At 51.0% G+C, this 19,610-nt stretch overlaps 3 protein-coding genes across 5 annotated transcripts; 1 reads left to right on the top strand and 2 right to left on the bottom strand.

The window, feature by feature from the left end:
* Positions 1-408: 408 nt before the first annotated feature.
* Positions 409-4,988, bottom strand: tepsin (TEPSIN adaptor related protein complex 4 accessory protein). Its single transcript, XM_037464544.2, has 13 exons — positions 4,824-4,988; positions 4,353-4,425; positions 4,002-4,093; positions 3,790-3,883; positions 3,608-3,675; positions 3,441-3,522; positions 3,030-3,101; positions 2,747-2,938; positions 2,453-2,654; positions 2,269-2,382; positions 2,083-2,161; positions 1,856-1,990; positions 409-1,760 (listed from the first exon to the last, which is right to left on the bottom strand). The coding sequence occupies exons 1-13, from the start codon at positions 4,860-4,862 to the stop codon at positions 1,290-1,292; spliced, it is 1,713 nt and encodes a 570-aa protein (XP_037320441.1). The 5' UTR covers positions 4,863-4,988; the 3' UTR covers positions 409-1,289.
* A 95-nt stretch (positions 4,989-5,083) lies between these two features.
* ndufaf8 (NADH:ubiquinone oxidoreductase complex assembly factor 8) lies at positions 5,084-6,222 on the top strand. Its single transcript, XM_037464566.2, has 3 exons — positions 5,084-5,359; positions 5,858-5,968; positions 6,052-6,222. The coding sequence occupies exons 1-3, from the start codon at positions 5,279-5,281 to the stop codon at positions 6,070-6,072; spliced, it is 213 nt and encodes a 70-aa protein (XP_037320463.1). The 5' UTR covers positions 5,084-5,278; the 3' UTR covers positions 6,073-6,222.
* A 2-nt stretch (positions 6,223-6,224) lies between these two features.
* Positions 6,225-19,088, bottom strand: slc38a10 (solute carrier family 38 member 10). 3 transcript variants are annotated; one of them, XM_037464518.2, is made up of 18 exons: positions 18,901-19,088; positions 18,463-18,756; positions 18,079-18,196; positions 17,901-17,946; positions 17,685-17,778; positions 17,451-17,594; positions 16,108-16,232; positions 13,146-13,248; positions 12,863-13,045; positions 12,592-12,703; positions 11,971-12,077; positions 11,731-11,884; positions 10,161-10,325; positions 9,644-10,075; positions 9,502-9,570; positions 8,954-8,974; positions 8,500-8,640; positions 6,225-8,412 (listed from the first exon to the last, which is right to left on the bottom strand). In XM_037464518.2, the coding sequence occupies exons 2-18, from the start codon at positions 18,550-18,552 to the stop codon at positions 7,064-7,066; spliced, it is 3,453 nt and encodes a 1,150-aa protein (XP_037320415.2). In that variant the 5' UTR covers positions 18,553-18,756; positions 18,901-19,088; the 3' UTR covers positions 6,225-7,063. The 3 variants fall into 3 exon arrangements, with proteins under 3 accessions (XP_037320415.2, XP_037320416.2, XP_037320417.2); XM_037464519.2 differs by lacking the exon at positions 16,108-16,232 and adding an exon at positions 15,321-15,445; XM_037464520.2 differs by lacking the exon at positions 8,954-8,974 and having other exon boundaries at positions 18,901-19,087.
* Positions 19,089-19,610: the final 522 nt, after the last annotated feature.

Genomic DNA, 19,610 nt, shown 5'->3' with positions numbered 1-19,610 from the left:
TGTTGTCATCCCGCTCACAAAGGAAGTTCATGGGGGCCTCTGGAAGAGCATTATTAAAACATGCCTGTTTTAATAACAGGCATGAACGTTAAAGAATAGTGTATTTGCAGTCACTTTCACCCTGATTCTTAGTGTTTGTGGGGGGGGGGGGGGGGTTCAGTGGGTTCAAGGTAATGGAGCTGAGAATCTTCATAAGCCACCAGAGCCCGACCGCAGATTAGATCCTGGCTAATAATAGAGCTGCGGCTCACACAGCGCGTCCAAGGAAAAGCTCTCAGATCAGCTCCTAACAGTGTTTTTACTTCAACACTCGACTCGTGCGCGTCATTCGCCAGTCAGCCACACCAGTATTTTGACTTTGACATGAAGCGTTGTTGAAGTGGATGTCTGTGACATGTCACACGTAAAGACCACCAGACTCTCCTGTAGTAGTTGGTGCTGTAACAACACAGCAGGTTTTATTGCTCCTTAACTGAGACCGGAACAGAATACACGATCAGTGTCCATTGTACATATCGGTTGGTTGGATTACTGCCTTCATTTGGTTCCACCAACAGCAGCTCGATTTGAAGTTGTTATTTTGCATTTTGCTGATGGGGCGGATGTTTTAACACAATGTCACACAAGTTATGCACACAAAACACTTCAGAAAGGAATCTTTCATTTAGTTACCCACTAATCTTTAATCATGCACCCTATAACCACTCTTATGGGTTTGTTTTAAATCGATACAATAAATCATTTGTAAACCAACACTCATAAGATTTACACTGATGTTAAGGTCAAGTACCAAAAATATGGAAGAACACTCATTTGTAGGTTTATGGGGCAGTTGGATAAGCAGCAGTAGTGCAAATTACAAATGGAGGGATTCTCCCTCAGAGGTTTAGGACGTGCTGCCGAGGCAAGAAGAGTAGTTTCACTTAAAAGAATCCTGAGATAAATAAACTGTCAATAATAATAATAATCTGTAGTTGAAGGCAAGCAATCGTCTCACTTTAGAAAAATGAGACTCCAGCCAAACAAACCACAGGAGGAAAGTGGTCCTCACATCAGACAGCTGATGGGTTTCTCTCTCAAAGGAGGTCAAACGTCCTAAATGTGCGACGCTGTGCACCATCCGCAGCTTAAATGCAAAGGAGGCCCCTTACAGGTAAGAATCTGCCGTCTGTATAGAATTCTGAGGCAAAAGATCTGATCCGGATTTATAAAATCAAATAGATTTCTAAAAGTATATACACGATGACATCATTGGTTTAACTGGGACAGTTCCAGCCAAACAACGTTGGTCAAAAGTTGAGAAAGGAGAAGGCGGACGCCGGTTGGCTGCACTCGGACCCGCAGACCGAAGGAGCCTCGCCGCCGCCGCCCTGCGCCGTCTGGGGCGCTTCCTTCGTGCACAGGGGCCTCCCCGTCGTCACCAGCTCCATGCCGCTGAACAGGGACAGTCTGCCCGGACGGGCCTGGCCTCCCCGGGGCCCGGCGGGACCGGAAGAGCTCCCGTCGGGCTCCGACTGGGTTTGCGTTAAGCGGTGCAGAGTGGGAGGAAGTTCCTCTGGAGATGGGTGATTTGGTGGTCGGGTGACACCTGTGGGCGAGGTGTCGTTGGGGTCGCCGGCAGAGTGGTTCGGCAGCAAAGGGTCCAAGTGTGCGGATGTGGCGAGCAGATTGGCTGCGGCCTGACGGCTGCTGCTCGCCGTGTCCGCCGCCCTCAGAGCGTGTCCGGACCCGCCCATCAGGGCCTCAAACTGTCGCAGGATCTGGTTGGAGGAGATAAGAACAAAATAAGCTAGAAAGCACGCTATTATTCACCAGGGTGTTCACCATCTGGGCTTCTTCTCAAGGCTTCTCCCACCTTAGTGGCTTTGTTGGCCACAGGTCCTGGAGTCCCCTCGCTCAGGGGGCGGAGCCTTCGTTGTGTGGCGCCAAACATTTGTTCCAAAGAAAGGAGGTCGGAGGTCAGGAGACACGATACACCACACAACGCCCGCTGGAGGTTTGGGGGAAAAGAGAGACGAATACACACTGAGTGCTTTCTATTCTAGAAGGGCCTGAATTCCAATAAATCTTATCTATAGTTACCATCTTGACAGTGTTTGAGGGATCTTGAAGTCTGCTTGAAAGCAGATCCAGCACGACCTCACAGTTGAGAATGGAGCACCTGACAGATCCAATTAAAAAAAAAACCAGACAAATACAATCATTAAAAGGAACAATCAGCAGCATTCTAATTTGTTCTTTAAGCCGTCAGAGTTTAGATGCACCGACTCTTTGGTGAAGTGCTGGCTCTCCTCTCTGGACAAGAAGACTCTGGACCCTTCCGTCAGTCTGCTGATCAACGCCATCTCCTGGCCACAGTCCCCCAACTGCAAGGCCTCCACCCTGGAGACCAGAAGGTGTGTGGGACTCAGAGACTACACACCCTCTCTGATCCACCTAGTGTGTCACTCACCTCTCTGATGGGTCCCCGCTGCTCTCTCTGCTGGCCCCTGATTGGCTGCCAGCCGACTTGCTGCCCACAGACGCCCTGCTGTTGGCTGCGGTATCCTGAGAAGAGTTGTGAGAGGAGCTGTTGCCGCTGTCGGTCTCCTCCCAGCCGCCTCCCACCTGCCCCGGGCATCGCTGGGTCCACGCCGCCGTGAGGACACGCGGCGCTGCATCAATTCACGACCAAATGTCAAATAAGTCTCGAGCCGCTGCTACACAGGGAGCCGGTTAAATGGATCACACGTTTACGCCGGCTCACCTTTCGGGGTGCGAGCCGGCACGTTGTAGGCACACGCGGGCACCGCCACCTCGATGGGTGCGGACGGCGCCAGTACGGCCCGGTAGTGGTTGTCATGGAGACGGATGCCCTGGTGTTCGGTGGGGGGCAGGACAGCACTGGCCACTACCTCTGCAGCTTTCTGGATCTTATCCAGTAGTGAGTCACCGCCTCCTGGTTGGAGCAGGTCAAGTTCACACGGATGCTTAACTGGGTTTCTGTGTGTGTGTGTGTGTGTGGGGGGGTCTCAAGTTGTGTCACTCACCTGTCCCCTGCTTCCCTGGACTGTATCCAAAGCCCTGCATTCCTGACCGGTGGCAAGTTGTCGATCCCATACCTGCACAGAGAGACAGGTGACCTCTTAGCTCAGGTAGTACAAACAACCTGAACGCACGTTATTCTCATCCTTCAAGCTCCTGGCAGACAATCGATGTCTCTCTAATAGAACTGATGATATTTTCATTACACACGTCAGTAGGAATGAGTTGTTGAGAATATTCTTATTTCGACTCGGTTAATTGCCTGAATTCATTAAACTCTGATCTAATCAGCAAAAAGCAATACAAAGAACATTTAGATGGTCATCTAAATGACAGCAAATAAGTATTCTAACTGGCAAAAATGTATACATCCCTAAATAAATGTGCACTCATATTATTTATCATCTATCACTCGCCCATTGTTGGGGGGGCCAGGTGGAGCGGGGAGACGCCGTCTTTGGTGGAAATTGTATCCGTGAAAAGCAACCGGGCCACTTCCTGTGAACAGAAAGGGGACCAATTGAGTGCATTTGTGTCACAGAGATCTGGTTGTCGTGGTGATGGTTCACAGCCTCAGGCTCACCTGTGCGGTATTCCGGACTTTCTGGTACAACCCCGTTCCGTGGATGGGATCAGGAGGCCCGCTGTAAACTTAAAAAGTAAAAAGCACACGTCGGCGAGAGAGTGATCAGAACGACGAGCTGCCCACCGAGCGATAGGAGTCAAATAGAGCGGAAAGCTAAAGGGGGGGGGCCGACGTCTAACCTGATGCCTGCTGGATGAACGTGGAGTTCCTCCGAAGCTCTGTGAGGAAATGGTTTGAGCCATGACCACAAAGATGGACAAAGATCTTCAGCACCTAAAACAGCAGCAGCAACATCGAGTTACTCCCTCACGTTCGACACTTCATGCATTGTGGCTACACCTCACGGCTTCATATTACAGGCACAAAGTAGAATAGTGATCGCTGTGCTCACCTTAAGTTTGACATGACAGGACTCCACCTGTAACCTCTCCAAAAGGTACTCCAACAAACACTGGCCGCAGCCTGAAGACTCGTGGGAGATTTCTACGGTGTGATGACGGTTAAAGAGTTTCACCATCACACCATGGGAGACCCCGTGCATCCGATTTGAGACACTTTCCCAGTTAGATAACTAGAAAATAACAACATAACTCTGAGCCCTTTCCTGCATTGTTTGTGTGGAAATGACGTCATTCTTCATTTAAGAGCTTTACCAACTTTAAAGTCTCACTGAGCTCATCTATGTTGAGATGTCATTTCTTTATTTGTTCACATTGGTACAACAGAGACGGTCAAAGGATACTTCCGATATCTTGGAAAAGGTAGCCGGGACAGGGGGTCTCATCGTCGGCTGTGGCCTTCATCAGAGTTGGGACCTTCGGTTGATGGAAAAGATGAATGGTTAAAGAAGGTCTGAGACAAGTTCCACGCGGACACCGGGGGACTCTCTCGTAGCCCACCAGCAAAGACTTGCTCTCACACTTCAAACTTCAACCAGACAGACTGAGGCAGGTTAGTTTGGGCATAACGATGCCGTGGGCCTTTCTGCGGTTCTGAGACTCCAACGAGGCAAGCCGGCGGGTCAACAGGAAAACAAAAAGGCATCAACAAACTGTGTTTTCCTTTTTACTACGAGCTAGCATGCTACTAGCAAGCTAGCACTGGCACAACTTAACAGATACAAACGGACACGCCGACGTATGTAACACAAGTCGCGTTTACGCCAAGCTGTCGGTAGCATTCGCAACAAGTAATGGCCGTAGACAGTGCTTACTTTCTGAAGAAAAGACAGTCGTTCCATAAATGTTGCCATGATTTAGCAATCCCGGCTGCGGGTTCACTCATCTTCCTCCGGGATTCGAGGTGACAGCCAGCCAATCAGCGCACAGGAAGAAGCCACGCTGAAGCTCCATTGGCGTTCCGGTGACGCCTAACGGTCAAAAGACAGCGAATCGACATCCGGGAAACTGAAGCCACCTGTTTGAGTGACGGGAGCATTAGCGAATTACATTGCCGGATATCCTGCGGGACATTTCCTTGATGACAGGGTCAACAATATGGCGCTGTCCATACTTCACAGAAATGCTTCATCCGTCAGTTGATGTGTACTTTATTATTCACAGCTTTATACGCCTGTTAGTGGATTCAACAACACCGCAAAGGGTTATCGCTTCATCCCTCAGTTTACTTAAAGGCCAAAGGACGTCTGTTAACGCCTGAGGAAGAAACATGTCTGGATCAAACGCCTGGAGCCGCAGTCGAGAGAAGATGAGACTTTTCCCTGAACTGTTTGCACAGTGTGCAGGAGAGGTACGCAATGATGTCACCTCTGAGCAGAGGAGTCGTTCCCTGTAATGATGTTAAATTAATTCCAGCTAGCTGATCAAAGAGTTCATATTTACAATAAACAGCATTGAGCGTCATCGTGCTTACAGGCTGCTGCTGTAAAACTGTTCAACTCATTTAATACCTAATGCTAAGAATTACAATTGCTACAGAAAAGTCTAAAGTTATACTGTAGAGGGCAGGCTACAGCAGCCTGTTATGGCACTACAATCTAAATCTGACTTTTGGATCCCGTTGGTTGTGTAGCTGTATACAACATGCTTTTATTTTATTGTTTAATATATCTTGGCCAGGGTTAAAAACATCACTGCCCTTAATGCAGGATTGCAAGCTCCTCAATAAGAGTACGATAACCACTTGTACAAAGAAAATCAATCAAGACACTACTACTGTGTATTTAAATGCATGCAGTCTGCACGTTTAATGTCGTGAGGATAACGCAGGGGAATCTCTCCGTGACAGGCGGCATCGTACGGGAAGTGCGTGGCTGCGTCCACGGCGGGCCGACAGGAGCTGAGCAGGGACACGTGTGCCCAGGAGTTCCAGGCGCTGAAGACCTGCTTCACCGCCGCAGTAAGTCCCCCTGCTGCCCCCTGCTCCACCCACGTGGGCGCGGCCAGAGCGTCGCGGCTGAAAGGGATCCGTCTTTATTACAGGCCAAGAAAAAAGCCAAGTGAAAGGAGTCCGTCCGGGCTTCGGTCGAGCTGGAACTCGGTGAATGGACCCAGATGAAAAGAGGCAGCGGGGAATCCTTGAGTGACCCAACGGATGCGTCTAAAGTTTGACTGAATGTATTATACTGCGGGGAATAAAATGTTGGACCAACAGCCACGGATATCATGTTTTTATTTATACAGAATTGCAATAAAGAATACAAAAATAGCATCTTTCAGAAAAATGTGATAGCAAAGAAACACTACAAACTGCGCACCTTCCTGCTACTGTCCTTAACCCAATGTGCATGCTTTACGTTCTCTTATGTACTCTTTACAGGTAGAGTACAAGGAAAAAGAACAAGGCCACATTTTGTTATCTAAAAGCAGCAGATGGATCCTAAAGGCACTGATAAATCATCCAGGAACATATAGAGGAAGATGGAATGATTGATGACTCGAGTCGTGGAACCAGCTGCTTCTTTGTCCAAAAAGAATCCTACACGAAGTTCCTCCAGCATGAGGCTGAATACTGTTACTTTGACTTCAAAGTATAGTGAAACAACTCTGGAACCCATATTACATCTTATTTATGGTAATATATTTAGGTTTCTAAAGAAAACCTTTAACATTTCAAATAAAAGGTATAATTAAAGCAGAAGACAAATATTACAAATTTAATAGAAAATCAGCACAGGAGACAATAAAGCACAAACATATCCTACAGAGAGGCTCCACTAAGCTGGTGAATGAAAAGTGACTCCAACACGCAACCATCAATACATCCACCCGGTCCAAACACTAAAGAAAGTATTGCATAGATTGATAAACATTACAACAGTAACCTCCTCAATATTCCCCCCTCCCTTGAGACAAAAATAAATTAATATTTACATGCACATTGCTCTTTGATAAAAGTCTTTGGGTTGTTAGCACGTGGCTCCTCTTTGTCCACATTGTGTATCTGAAGGCAGCAAAGCGGCGCCCTGCAGGTGAGCCAATCACAGGGAGGATTTTATGGGTGTTGGGTCGCTCCTCCGTCCTCTGAGGCCTGTTTGATCTGCCGCGAGTGGACCACTGCCCCGGCCAGCAGCTGCTCCTCCAGGGCCGCGTGCAGGTCCGAGCCCCCCAGCTCCAGCAGGGGCTCCAGCCCCGCCACCCCCCTGGACGCCGCGGTCTCCTCCGGGCGCCCCGCGGCCTCCCCGGGTCCCAGCGCCCTGCGCCTGCGTCTCAGATCCGTCCCTCCCGTGTCCCCGGCCCTCTCGCGGGGGCCCTGGGGCCGAGCCTGGGCTTTGACGGCCCCGTCCTCCACAGCTTCTCCGGGGGGCGCCGGAGCGCCGGCGTTCTGTTTGAGGTCTCGTCCTCCTTTCTTCAAAGCCCCGGCGTCCCCTCCCTCGGCCCCCAGTGCCGCCTGCTCGTCTTCTACCGCTCGCTGCAGCTGGGCCAGCCTCCCCCGAGCCTCCTCTGCGCTTCGCTCCTTCTTCGCTCTCTCCAGTATTTCATTGTCGGTTTTCTGCAGCTCCTGCTCAAGTCTCTCCTTCTCGGCCTTTTCCTGAGCGAGTTTATCCATCATGGCTCTCTCTACCTCCAGCTCCTGCTCTTTGGCCAGCGCTTCCTTTATCTCGCGGTCACGCCGATCTTTTTCCATTCTCGCCTCAACCTCTTTCTCGATCTGTTCTTTTTTAAGATTTTCAATTTTCTTCTTTACCTCGTCTATGCTTATTTCCTCGTCTTTAGGTTGAGCTGCTGGCTGCCGGTTATCTTCAGGTATTTTATTCACCAGCGGGACTCCCCTCGCCCCAAGATCTCCTGCAGGTGCAACATGGCCATCCTCTTTGGAAGCGCCTACTTGTGGACCCCTGACCTCTGACCCCGGCCCGGCCTCTGCTTGATTCTGATCCACGGGCTGAGGCTGCGCTCCTCCAGCAGCTACAACACCAGCAAGAGCTTCAGCAGGAGCTCCAGCTGCAACCCCACCAGCACCTGCTGCTGCACCAACTCCATCAGCAGCACCAACACCAGCTTCAACTCTACCACCTGCAGCACCTGCTGCTGCACCATCTCCAGCAGCAGCACCAATACCAGCTTCTACCCCAACTCCACCAGCAGCACCAACACCAGCTTCTGCCCCAACTCCACCAGCAGCACCAACACCAGCTTCTGCCCCAACTCCACCAGCAGCACCAACACCAGCTTCTGCCCCAACTCCACCAGCAGCTACAACGCCAGCGGCTCCTCCTCCTCCTCCAGCAGCCTCCTGCTTGGGCTTCTTCCCATCGGACTCCGGGCCGGACTCTTTGTGCTTTTCCGCTGCACCCTCCATTGCATCCGGGAGTCCTTTCTCTGCCTCACCGTCAGCAGCCCCTTTAAATAAAAACATCTTTGTCACACTTATTTATTGCTTTTTTAAAAATCGATATCATGTGACGTTTCAGCGAAGCGTGCACCCACCAGCAGGCTGTTTCTGGTGGATTTCCTTGTGTTGCTCTTCTATCAGATCTATTAGTTTTTCCTGCTGGTCCAGAATTCTCTTCTGTTGCTCTTGCTGCTGCTTGATGACCTCCAGCAGCACTGCGTGGTCCAGCTGGCCTTCTGCAGGACAGACAAGTGGAATTAGAAAGGTCATGCCCTGCTGTCAGAACGAGCCATTGGTTAAGAAGCTTGGTTAGACGGATGGAGGTCTCTGGGTGAGAGGGGGGGGGAAACGCTGCGCTATGGTTTAGTACCGTCTACATTAACAGGGTGATGGGTGAGAGGGCTTCTACACGGGCACATTATTCAGTTACATGATAAAAATGCATACTACTGAATGCATTGTTCGTATTCATGACGTTGGGCCGGTGAGTGAACAAAAAACGTCGAGCAACAGACAGATTGAAGTAAAGAGGCAAGAGGGAGTTCATACCTGCAACCAGCTTTTTTATCACTGTGATACGAGTCCAGCAGTAAAATACAGAAGAAGAGGGTAAAGAGAGAGAGAGAAGGCAAAAGTGAACAGAACAAGAAAGTCAACAAAAGCCAAAACGACTGTGTGTGTGTGTGTATACAGCGAGGTCAAGAAACAGGAGAAAGAAGTGGATTTGAATTTTTCTGCTGTGTTTTAAAACTATTAACCATGAAAACAGGCACAGATCGCAGGGATTAGATCCTACGAGATAGAACCAGCCAGGTGAGATGTGAAGAACGTCAACAAGCAGCAAACGATGAAAACGGTGTCACGATTCAGCCAATTCTAACAAAGAGACTCACTTGAGTTAACTTTCATTTGGGTTTTTCCGTTTTTATTTTTCTCAATGTCTCAATCTCTTGATATTTTAGGAATGACTTTTTCCGGATTGAACGAGGAGTTTTTGTACAGTTCTACTCAAGTACTGGGTCGGTCGTGCTTGCTACATGATGGCAGACTGTGATTTGTTTAAGTTGCGGCTGAGTAACTCTTTCTCCTTCACTCACCATCCATCTTCTCATCTGCTGTGTCTTTGCCGTCTCCAGCAGGACGAGGGTCTCCATCGGAAAGTGGAGCTGAAGAAGAACCAAATATCACCTGGTTGTACTTCCCTACAGCCGTTTCCTGGGGGGTGTGGCTCATACTCACGTTTCCCTGCAGCATCTGGCGCTTTGGCCGCTCCGTTGACCCCCGCGGCTGGGTTCCCAGCGAGAGGACCTCTCCCCGGATCGAGGTCCCCGACTTCTTCTGGCTGGAGGACCTCCAGCTTTTTGTCTGCCTCGGGGACGGGCTTCTCCACTTCTTCATTGGACCGGACTTCCCCTCCACCCAAATCCACGCCCTCCTTCCCCACAACAGCCACCACAGGCTTCGGTTTCTCTTCAGCGCCGTTGTCTTCTCGGCCCTGTTTCCCCCCCGCGGGGCCCAACCCTGGCTCCTCCTCTCTTTTAGGTTCCTCAGGTGGTTTCTTGCCTTCCTCCAGCTCTGCGTTGTTCTTTCTGTTGTCCACCTCGACCGGATAGTGGGGGATGGGGGGTTCATGCCGATGGGCCTGGGCCTTGCCCTCTGCCTCTGCAACACCTGCAACACCACAACCCCCCCCACACTTATTCTCATCAGCGCAAAATCCAGTGAAGACTCCAGCCCCCCCCTTCGGCTTCCTTACCGGCCCTAGGGCGGTCCAACTGCGCCTCCTCCACCTTCCTCTTAGGTAGTTCCACTGGTACTTCAATCTGGGGGGGCTCAGGAGGCCCCCCGTCTACTGCTTGTACCGCCTTCACAGTCGGAAAGTCCGGTTTTTCGATCGCCACCGGCTTAGTCGCAGGGTTTTCTACGATATGGAATATATAACAATATCCATTACAACACAGACCACTGCTGCTGAATATCACCAGTATCACATCACCTGTATCACATGACCTCTATTACATCACCCGTATCACATCACCTGTATCACATGACCTCTATTACATCACTTGGTATCACATGACCTCTATTACATCACCTGTATCACATGACCTCTATTACATCACCTGTATCACATGACCTCTATTACATCACCTGTATCACATGACCTCTATCACATCACCTGTATCACATGACCTCTATTACATCACCTGTATCACATGACCTCTATTACATCACCTGTATCACATGACCTCTATTACATCACCTGTATTAAAAGGGACACAAATCCCATCGCCAAACTTTTTTTCCTCCTACGGCAAAATGACTAAATCTGTCTTTAATAGATTTATAAACCCATAAAAAGTTATTTACGGAAGAAAAGCTTTACTCTTGTTTAGTTCATTTATTTATCCCACTGTTTTGTCCATAAATACATGTGAGCTTTCTTGCATCACTATTTAACACTGGCCCTGACATGTGCTCTTTATCTCCATGTGCCGCTGTGTTTATTACACACATTAAAATAGATGAACACCTCTGGACTGCGCGTACTGATGCTCTCAGAAGTAATTGAATAAAGGCAGATAGGCCAAACACAGCTGCTGGGGTTTAATCAATCAACGGAAGAGATGCATTTACATTGAAAGGGACAAACAGGAAACAGGTGTAAAAAGGTTGGAACACACAGCTTTCATTTCCAGTCAAACTGAGGACGGAACACAATAAAATCAAAGTAGTTCAGGACAGAAAGGAAAGAATCACAGAGATGGAGAAAGCAGATTTACAGGTTAGAAACAGGACGCCATTGAAGGCGAGGAAGTGGGAGGTAAAAGCTCTTCCTGTTTCACCCTAAAACGAGAACCAGGAGTCAAAAGGTTCCCTCACATTCATCTCCATTTGTTTTCGTCTGCACCGTCTACCCATCAGCCTCCTCCCTTTGTACAGCCAGGGCTTCCAGGCATTTTATAGCTGCCACAGGGGATGTGGGGGGGGGGGGGGAAGGGTGGGTAGGGAGACGGAGGCAATGTATTCTTGGGGATGGGGGGGGGGGGGGAGAAATTACTGGAGTTTGAAGGGCATCACTCTCGCTCCATCAATGCCGAGCGGATGCTATCAGGAGGTTTTCTCCTCGTCCATCACTCTGTCTCCAGCCTTTCTTCTCTCACAGATGAAAGAACCCTTTTCTTCGGGGCTTGGTGCTTTTGTCCCTTTGCCCCAGGCTCACGTTGTCTTCACGTTGCCGTCTCAGCCCACGACTTTGAAGACAAGGACTAAAACGTGTCCCCCTTTAAGCACGAGGTCAATACAGACGGGGTCATGAGCCCTACCGTGTCGTTCACGAAGGTCTGGGGTCAGCGGGCTGGTCTTGACAGCTGCCGGAGGGGGAGGAGCTTGGACCCTGGCGCGGGGGGTTGAGGCCGAAATTGAGAGGGTTGTGAAGGTGCTGACCAGCAGGATGCCCAGACCCACGCAAAGCACCAGCTAAAAGGTCAGGGAGGAAGAGGAGAAGTCAGCAGGGGAGTCAGTGGCACGTGGACGAGGGAAGTGCTCGTCCCCCCGTGTGAAACCTGAGAAATGATGCTGCTCTTCTGGATCTTCTTGTAGATGAGAGCGGGGCATATGAAGCAGATGAGGCTGCCCATCGTGGCTCCAGTCAGACCCAGAATGGTTTCCACTGAGGAGAGGAAAGTCTATTAGTCTGATTAGATACACAAAGGGTGGGCCAAACCCACCGTGTGTGTGTGTGTGTGTGTCTTCCCAATCAAAAGTTTAATAAACAGCCTCTGAATGAAAGGATGAATAAAACATAAACTCATTCTAACCTTTACATCTCAAACAATTCGGAGCTGTTTGTGAGCGGGATGGATGGACTCAAAGAACCTGACAGAGAGACAATATTGGTGTCTGCATATATGTGTGTGTGTCTGTGTGGGGGGGGGGTCAGAGAATAATTGCCCTATCTTCCTGTCGGCCCGTCGAAAAGATAAAAGTTAGGGCCCTGATTTAAGGACTGTGTTAGAGTGTGACAGTCAGTGACTCCTAAAGTCTCACACACACACACACACACACACACACACACACACACACACACACACACACACACACACACACACACACACACACACACACACACACACACACACACACACACACACACACACACACACACACACACACACACGACGTACCGTTGGGGATGAGAATGCCTCCCAGCATGGTGCCAAACACAATGCAGAGGGTGATCATCTTGAAGCGCAGGGGGGGCATGTACCCCCCAGCAGCAAACGTCCCGTCCTTCTGCTGAGGGACGAGGACAAAGAGGGAGAAAGACCACAATATTACACTCACAGTGGGACCGGGGCTTTTGCTTTAGTTATCATCCCATCGGCCACAGGCAGCACTACCGGGCTGCTTCTCACCAAGACCACCAGCAGGGGGGGGGAGAGGGGGGGGTGTTACCTGCTGCTCAAACAGCATGGTGTTGATGGCCTGCCGGCAGGGCAGGATCATCATGGGGAACCCTACGGCCACGGACATCATGAAGCCCACGCGGATCATCTCCGTCACCGGGTTGGAGGGGAAGTTCATCAGCACGTTGCCCGCGATGTTCTCCGTGAAGCTGACGTAGCCGAAGAACCCCACCTGGATCAGAGGGGCGGGTCACACCAGGGATGTAGAACACCTCGCGGCATTCGGACGCAGTTTGGATGACGTCACAGGAAACCGGCGCGCTGCCACTCACGGTGATGTAGAAGACGGTGACCACGTTGAGGCTGGAGGTGAAGATGGTGCTCATGCGTTTGACGGAGGGCTCGTCCAGGCTGTCGTAGGTGGGCAGCACCTGTCTGAGGGCGCAGCAGCCCAACAAGCAGCAGGTGCGTTCATGCGCTGACCACATGACCGGCGGCTTTTAAAGCGGTCGCTTTAACGGGTCGGAGGCCGTGAACAACAAGTTATTCCTGCTGGTTTCATTTCAAGCTTTTATCACCTTTAGCCATTTATTGTTGAACATTGATTTCCACCAAGTGATCATTTATCTATTTATTAATTGATTGATTAGTAGCTATTCCTTTCCAAACTGGGCCTCCAAACCCAAACAGCCGTATGTAGTTTAGATAACGAAGTCTGCACATTAATAAAAACACTAAGAACGTCTAACAGTCACATGAATGCAGCACATTTGTCTTTTCATTTTAGGAATAAAATGCAAACATCAACTAACAAATTCCTGTTTACCGATGTATTGTGATGAAGGCGGTGGCAGTGGGGGGGGAGAGTGAGGAGGAAGCGTCGGTCTACAGAACGGGGGACAGCGGATGAGTCCGCCGCAGAGAGAGAGAGTCGAGGGGGGGCCCGGGGGGGAGGGGGGGGTCGTCGTCACATTAACCAGCCACTTTAATGGCGTTATATATAACAGCGAGGGCCTGGCAGCTTTTAGAGCATTGTAAACTTCCCCTGGCAGACTCTTTGTGCTCATCACCTCCAGCTCCCTCATCCATGTGTGGAAGGAAGGAACCGAGACACCAGAGGGAGAGACAGAGAGGGAGAGACAGAGAGGGAGAGAGACAGAGAGGGAGAGAGACAGAGAGACAGAGAGAGAGAGAGACAGAGAGAGAGAGAGACAGAGAGGGAGAGAGACAGAGAGGGAGAGACAGAGAGGGAGAGAGACAGAGAGGGAGAGAGACAGAGAGGGAGAGACAGAGAGGGAGAGAGACAGAGAGGGAGAGAGACAGAGAGGGAGAGAGACAGAGAGGGAGAGAGACAGAGAGGGAGAGAGACAGAGAGGGAGAGACAGAGAGGGAGAGAGACAGAGAGAGAGAGAGACAGAGAGACAGAGAGAGAGAGAGACAGAGAGGGAGAGAGACAGAGAGGGAGAGAGACAGAGAGGGAGAGACAGAGAGGGAGAGAGACAGAGAGGGAGAGAGACAGAGAGGGAGAGAGACAGAGAGGGAGAGAGACAGAGAGGGAGGGGGAGAGAGACAGAGAGGGAGGGGGAGAGAGACAGAGAGGGAGAGACAGAGAGGGAGAGAGACAGAGAGAGAGAGAGACAGAGAGAGAGAGAGAGACAGAGAGACAGAGAGAGAGAGACAGACAGAGAGAGAGAGAGAGACAGAGAGACAGAGAGAGAGAGACAGACAGAGAGAGAGAGAGAGACAGAGAGACAGAGAGAGAGAGACAGACAGACAGAGAGAGAGAGACAGGTCCTATGGCGCTTGTTTAATCCGTTAACCAGTAAATCTCGTGGCCAAGGTTAAAGCAAACGGCATATTTAAGTGGGGAGTAAAACACCCAACGTCCGCTCAATAGTCCCGACTCACAGGCCGACGTCTTTCTGCGCCAACGCTGCCCTTAAATGGAGGAAATATGACGGAGGAAGCCTTCAAAGCCACCGCGTGCGTGTGTCACCTTTGAGTTGAAAGCAGGCTGCCATTAGCGTTGCAGATGTTTTTCTTATGTCTCTCTATTAAGACAAAAAAGCAACAGCTCCGGTTCAGCCGCACTGGGGACTTGTTTCAGCTCAAAGTTATCACGCTTCACGCACGTGGCTTCGTGCTTTTACATTAAAGTCTTGTTTGAGTCAGCAGTTCCCCTCCCTCACACAAACAAACCCACACGGCGCCACGAACATCTGGCCCCTAATGACTTCCACAATAACGCCGTGTGTGTGTGTGTGTAGCAAAGACAAATCTTAACCCGAGTGCAGTAAATTGCCAAACTATTTAGCTGTGATGTGGCTTTGATTAGAAGCCAAAAGCAAATGAAGGCAACCTCCACAACAACAAGCTCCTCTCCACCACCCCTGTGGGTGCCTACTCCACCAAAGCCCTCCACCCCCCCCCCCGGGGTTTGACATTAGTTTCTTTTCATGGTTCTGTTCGGGTGGGGGGGGGGGGGGGGGGGCGGGAGGAGTACTTACGACTGACAGGCGAAGGCCATCCCACAGATGGGGAGACAGCGAAACACCCCCTCCCAGCGCACCACTTTGACCCGCCCCAGCCACCAGCCACCGAGCAGCCCATGATTGAACGAGGACAGCACCACCTGAGGGGAAGGAGGGGTGGGGAGGGGGGGGGGGTGGAGGGTTACGGCCCGACCAAATGAGGATGTGTGGGGGCACGAGGAAGAAAGGGGGGAAAGTGGGGAGGGGGGGCGGGGGGGGGCTGCACCCATGCTGGCGGCTCACAGACAGATAATGAAGGTAATCAATGAGGACAGAAAACTGGAGAAAAGGAAACAAGAGACAAAATGAAGCACCGCAGGTGAATCAAAGTGAAAAATGATCCAGATGAAAAGGGCCCAACAGGTCGGTGATCAGCATGCGTTCATTACGACTTGCCTCCACAACCCCCACCCACACCCGGGACTAGCGCCCTGGGTGTGTGTAGGGGGGGAGGGGGCGGGGGGGGGCACAGCGAGCGTAAAACCCGCCCAGAAAAAGATTCTCTGCGTTACCAAAACTACACGGAGAGCACACCCTGACACGGAGCTCAGCGGGCTCCGACCAAACCCGGACTGGAGGGGGAGAAACGGCGATGGCAGTGGAGAGGGGGGGGGGGGCGGAGGTGTCCGTCAGGAAGTAGGTGGGAGGGATTTAAGCGGCGCAAGGATGCAAGGGAGACGTCTGGCTTCCTTCACTCTACGGCCCCCCGCCAGCTGGCCTCAGGGTGGTGTTATTGCTGGTGGGGGGGGGGGGGGTTACTTACGGGTGACAGCAGAAGGTTGTGGCGATAATGGGGAGGCACTGAATGACGCCCTTGAAGCGCCACAGGTGAACCCGCTCCACCCAGGAGCCTGAGATAATGCCGTAGCGCAGAGACGACAACACTATCTACAGCAGCAGCAGAAACAGGGGTGGGACAGAGGGAGGGGGGGGGAGGGGCAAACAAAGTGTGCCGTGGGGGCGGTGTGAGGGAGGGCAGGAGGTAAAGAAGGAGGAGGCGAAAGAAGAAAAAGGGGGTGCAAAGAGCAGAAGTGACAAAACGTAGAGGAGGGTGAAAGAGAGGGAGGGAGAGGAGATACATCACTGTTAGAGGGTTAGGGATCTGGACCGGGCCTGGAACCAGAGCCAGACACACAACGCACCACGGCTCCCCGTTACCGCCGCGCTACAAACTACACGTGGGCTGGAGAACAGCTGTGAGCGCTCTGTGAAAGCAGCAATACGGGTCAGTGGAACAGAACCACACACACACACACACACACACGAGGGATGTGTGTGTGTGCCTTTAAAGAGTAAACAGAGGCAGAAAACTCGGGCTGCACCGACCCGCTGGCGTCTCACGTTGCTGAGCACACTCCCACCGACCCGCTGGAACCCACCAGCGCCGAGGGTTTAGTGCGGCTCAGCGACAGAAAAGAACCCTGGAGCCGTGGACGTCCTTTTGAAGAGAGAAGTGCTAGCTGCTGCTGCTGCTAATACCGATAGAAGGTGTTAATATGGTGTCATGGATTTATATGTTTATTGTTGTTATACGTCTATAATAAACTCATACTGGTGAGAGTGTGCTCAGAAGTGGAGCTCGGTTCAAATGTTTCACAGAAAGACACAAATCCAACATCAGCACACAATGCTGATTGACTGGTACAAGAAGGTATTAACCAATAGAAATATGGTGCTGATTTAACATAAACAGCATGAGCAATTTGACAAGAATAATTCCCACAAGATGCTCAGGTTTGTGATTTAGTCGAGTTGACCATGTGACCTGCATTTACTTTGCACTTACAGTGCTTAAAGTGTCTCTAGTGGCCATTTCCAAGTGGTGTCTCCCTCCCAGGGGAAAGACTTCCATCCAATACAGATCGGTGCAGCAAGTGTTTTCTGCCTAATGTGAGTTAGTGTGACTTTGCTCTTTAAAAAAGAGGAGCAAGAAAATATTGTGTGAGTGAGGAAGATATTGTTCTGTACCATGAAGCGAGAAAAGAGAAATTATACTGAATGCAACCAAATAACAACATTTTCAAAAAAGCAACAAAAAAAAAGAATCCCAGTAATCCATTGACACGTTAAACACATCATCCCAAAAGTGCGCGTGAATGGGCTCACCGTGAACATGAAGAAGGTGTAGAACATGAGTGCCATGGCGGAGAAGGACTGGATGGAGGACATCATGTTCCTCTGCAGACTCAGCGGGAGGACGATGAACAGAGACACGGCGATCAGCAGCAGCACGCGGAAGATGCCCGTCACCTTGAGAGGAAACGGCATTCAACACTCTGTAACATCTGTAACGGTTACGTGCTGAGAGATGAGCGTAAAAAAAAAACGACGATCTCACACCTGTAAACCCAACAGCTGAGCGAAGAAATTTGAGCCCAGATCAGCGATCACGACGTAGAAGGCAATGCAGGTCCCCAACATCAATCCAATCATACTACAGGGGGGAGGAGGGCAATCCGGGTTATGGTTTTGGAAATAAATCCTTTTTCTACATATGATAATTATCTGTGGGAAATGAAGTCATAGTGCTGTGGTTAACTAGTAGATAACACTCGCCTCATCTCCACCACAGTCTTTCCTGGTTTCCCGTATGCGTGGAAAGCTGCAGAAAGAGAAAGAGACGATGAGTTGAGTTTCCCCTTTCTTTAGCCGGTACAGCGGTATCTGTCCACTAAGTGACGCTGTTCAGTGACAATCACAAAAAAGCAGCAGACTCAACCCTCGTTAAACTCACCCAATCCTGCATAGGTCCTTCTTTTGGTGCTGCTCGCTGTGTTGACCAGGAACATGCACGACTTGTGGGTCATCCAGGAGCAGAAGAACAGAAGGAGAGTTCCCAGCACTATCCCGCACTGTAAGAGAGGACAGGACACACACACATAGAATCTTTCCCCGACCACAACATGCAGAATAATAAGAATTCATGTCAAGGAGACAAACCATGAGGATGCAACGGGTGGCTTTTCCTGTAAAAGCTATCTGCCACATTACATATTATGATCCGCACAATCCTTCTGTTGTATATGCAGACTAAGGAGTGCATATAACAGAAGGCCTTGTCCTGCTTTTTACAGGGAGCACACCGGTCCACAGGTGGCCCGCAGCGGTTCTGACCCACCTGTTTGAAGCAGAAGGGCATCGTGAGCACGCTCACTCCGACGATGCTGTTCACCACGTTCATGATGAGGCCCCAGTTGGACGCCGCCATCTCTCCCGCTCCTCGACCGGTGCCCTTGCACCCACAAAGCGCCTCTGGACCGGGGGGGGGGGGAGATATGCGGTCCCCGAGAGCCCCGGGACCGGGGACTGAAACCCGGGTGTTGTTCCTCGGAATCGTACGGTGACGTGGCGCTGCGGGAGCGACGCGCGGACGACCCGTTTCACCAAGGCTCTCAACCCGAGGCTTTTTAGACTATAACACGAGCACAAAGAAATGAGCACATTAGGAAATACAACTTAGAGGAACGTCAATCACAATTCAGCGTTTAAGTTAGCTAGTAACTACGCAACAGTTGACTGACGGGTGTCGGTGGCTTCGTCACTTAGCTTGACTCACGTTTATCTGCGACGTCTTGCTGCCCAGCTTACGTCATCGTAGATCATTTCCAGGCACTAAAACGGCCGCTTTTCGTTAAAATAACCGCTTGTTGGCGTGTGTGTAAGAAACAAGTTCAACTTTTGTTGAAAACAGAGAGTCGAGCTGCGCTCTCCCCCCGCGGCACGTATCCAGGAAGTGGAGCTGAGCGTCGAGGAAGCGAGCAGACAAACGGCTGCAGAAACGCTCGGGCGCCCCCGAGTGGTCACTTCAGGACATCGACACGCTGGAAAAACCCAAATAACTCTCTGTGCTCTCTGCCTACTGGCGACGATTCGGGCCCGGACGATGCCAACGGGCGACGCCCCGAGACGGTACTTCGTACTGTCCGAACCCTGAACCATCCCAGGCGGCCAATGGGAGCCGAGCATCCGCATGACGTGGACGGAACCACCGCGTCATGCCACCGCACGCGGAGGCCCGGGCTTCAGCCCGGAGCTGGTGGCGAAGGCCGCCGCCCCCCCCCACCCCGGTGAGTAGCCCCCCAGTTTACAACTAATGTATCCGCGCCGGTACTTTATGAACACTGCGTAGCTTTACTTTGGAAAGCCACGTGTCTGCAGCCTGAACCCAAATAAGTTCATCTCAAATCCATGAGCTGTGCTGTGAAAAGGTGAATATGATCCGTGGTGGTGCTGTGGTGTATGTAGGACTGTATTTCTGCAGTAATG

This window comes from Pungitius pungitius, chromosome 21, assembly GCF_949316345.1.
Source record: "Pungitius pungitius chromosome 21, fPunPun2.1, whole genome shotgun sequence".
Lineage (NCBI taxonomy): Eukaryota > Metazoa > Chordata > Actinopteri > Perciformes > Gasterosteidae > Pungitius > Pungitius pungitius.
This window is presented reverse-complemented; position numbering and strand designations above follow the sequence as displayed.

Bases quoted from the DNA above. Each gene is read 5' to 3' on its own strand.
- slc38a10 (XM_037464518.2), bottom strand. From the start codon at position 18,552: ATGGCGGCGTCCAACTGGGGCCTCATCATGAACGTGGTGAACAGCATC. The intron at 17,595-17,684 runs GTGTGAGATCGT...TTTCCTCTCAAG, and splicing joins CTCAGCTGTTGGGTTTACAG to GTGACGGGCATCTTCCGCGT. The intron at 13,046-13,145 runs GTGAGTGGCAGC...CCTCTGATCCAG, and splicing joins TCACCGTCTTCTACATCACC to GTGGGGTTCTTCGGCTACGT.
- ndufaf8 (XM_037464566.2), top strand. From the start codon at position 5,279: ATGTCTGGATCAAACGCCTGGAGCCGCAGTCGAGAGAAGATGAGACTT. The intron at 5,360-5,857 runs GTACGCAATGAT...TCTCCGTGACAG, and splicing joins TTGCACAGTGTGCAGGAGAG to GCGGCATCGTACGGGAAGTG. The intron at 5,969-6,051 runs GTAAGTCCCCCT...TCTTTATTACAG, and splicing joins AGACCTGCTTCACCGCCGCA to GCCAAGAAAAAAGCCAAGTG.
- tepsin (XM_037464544.2), bottom strand. From the start codon at position 4,862: ATGGCAACATTTATGGAACGACTGTCTTTTCTTCAGAAA. The intron at 4,426-4,823 runs GTAAGCACTGTC...CATCAACCGAAG, and splicing joins GACTGTCTTTTCTTCAGAAA to GTCCCAACTCTGATGAAGGC. The intron at 3,523-3,607 runs GTGAGCCTGAGG...TTCTGTTCACAG, and splicing joins AAGTCCGGAATACCGCACAG to GAAGTGGCCCGGTTGCTTTT.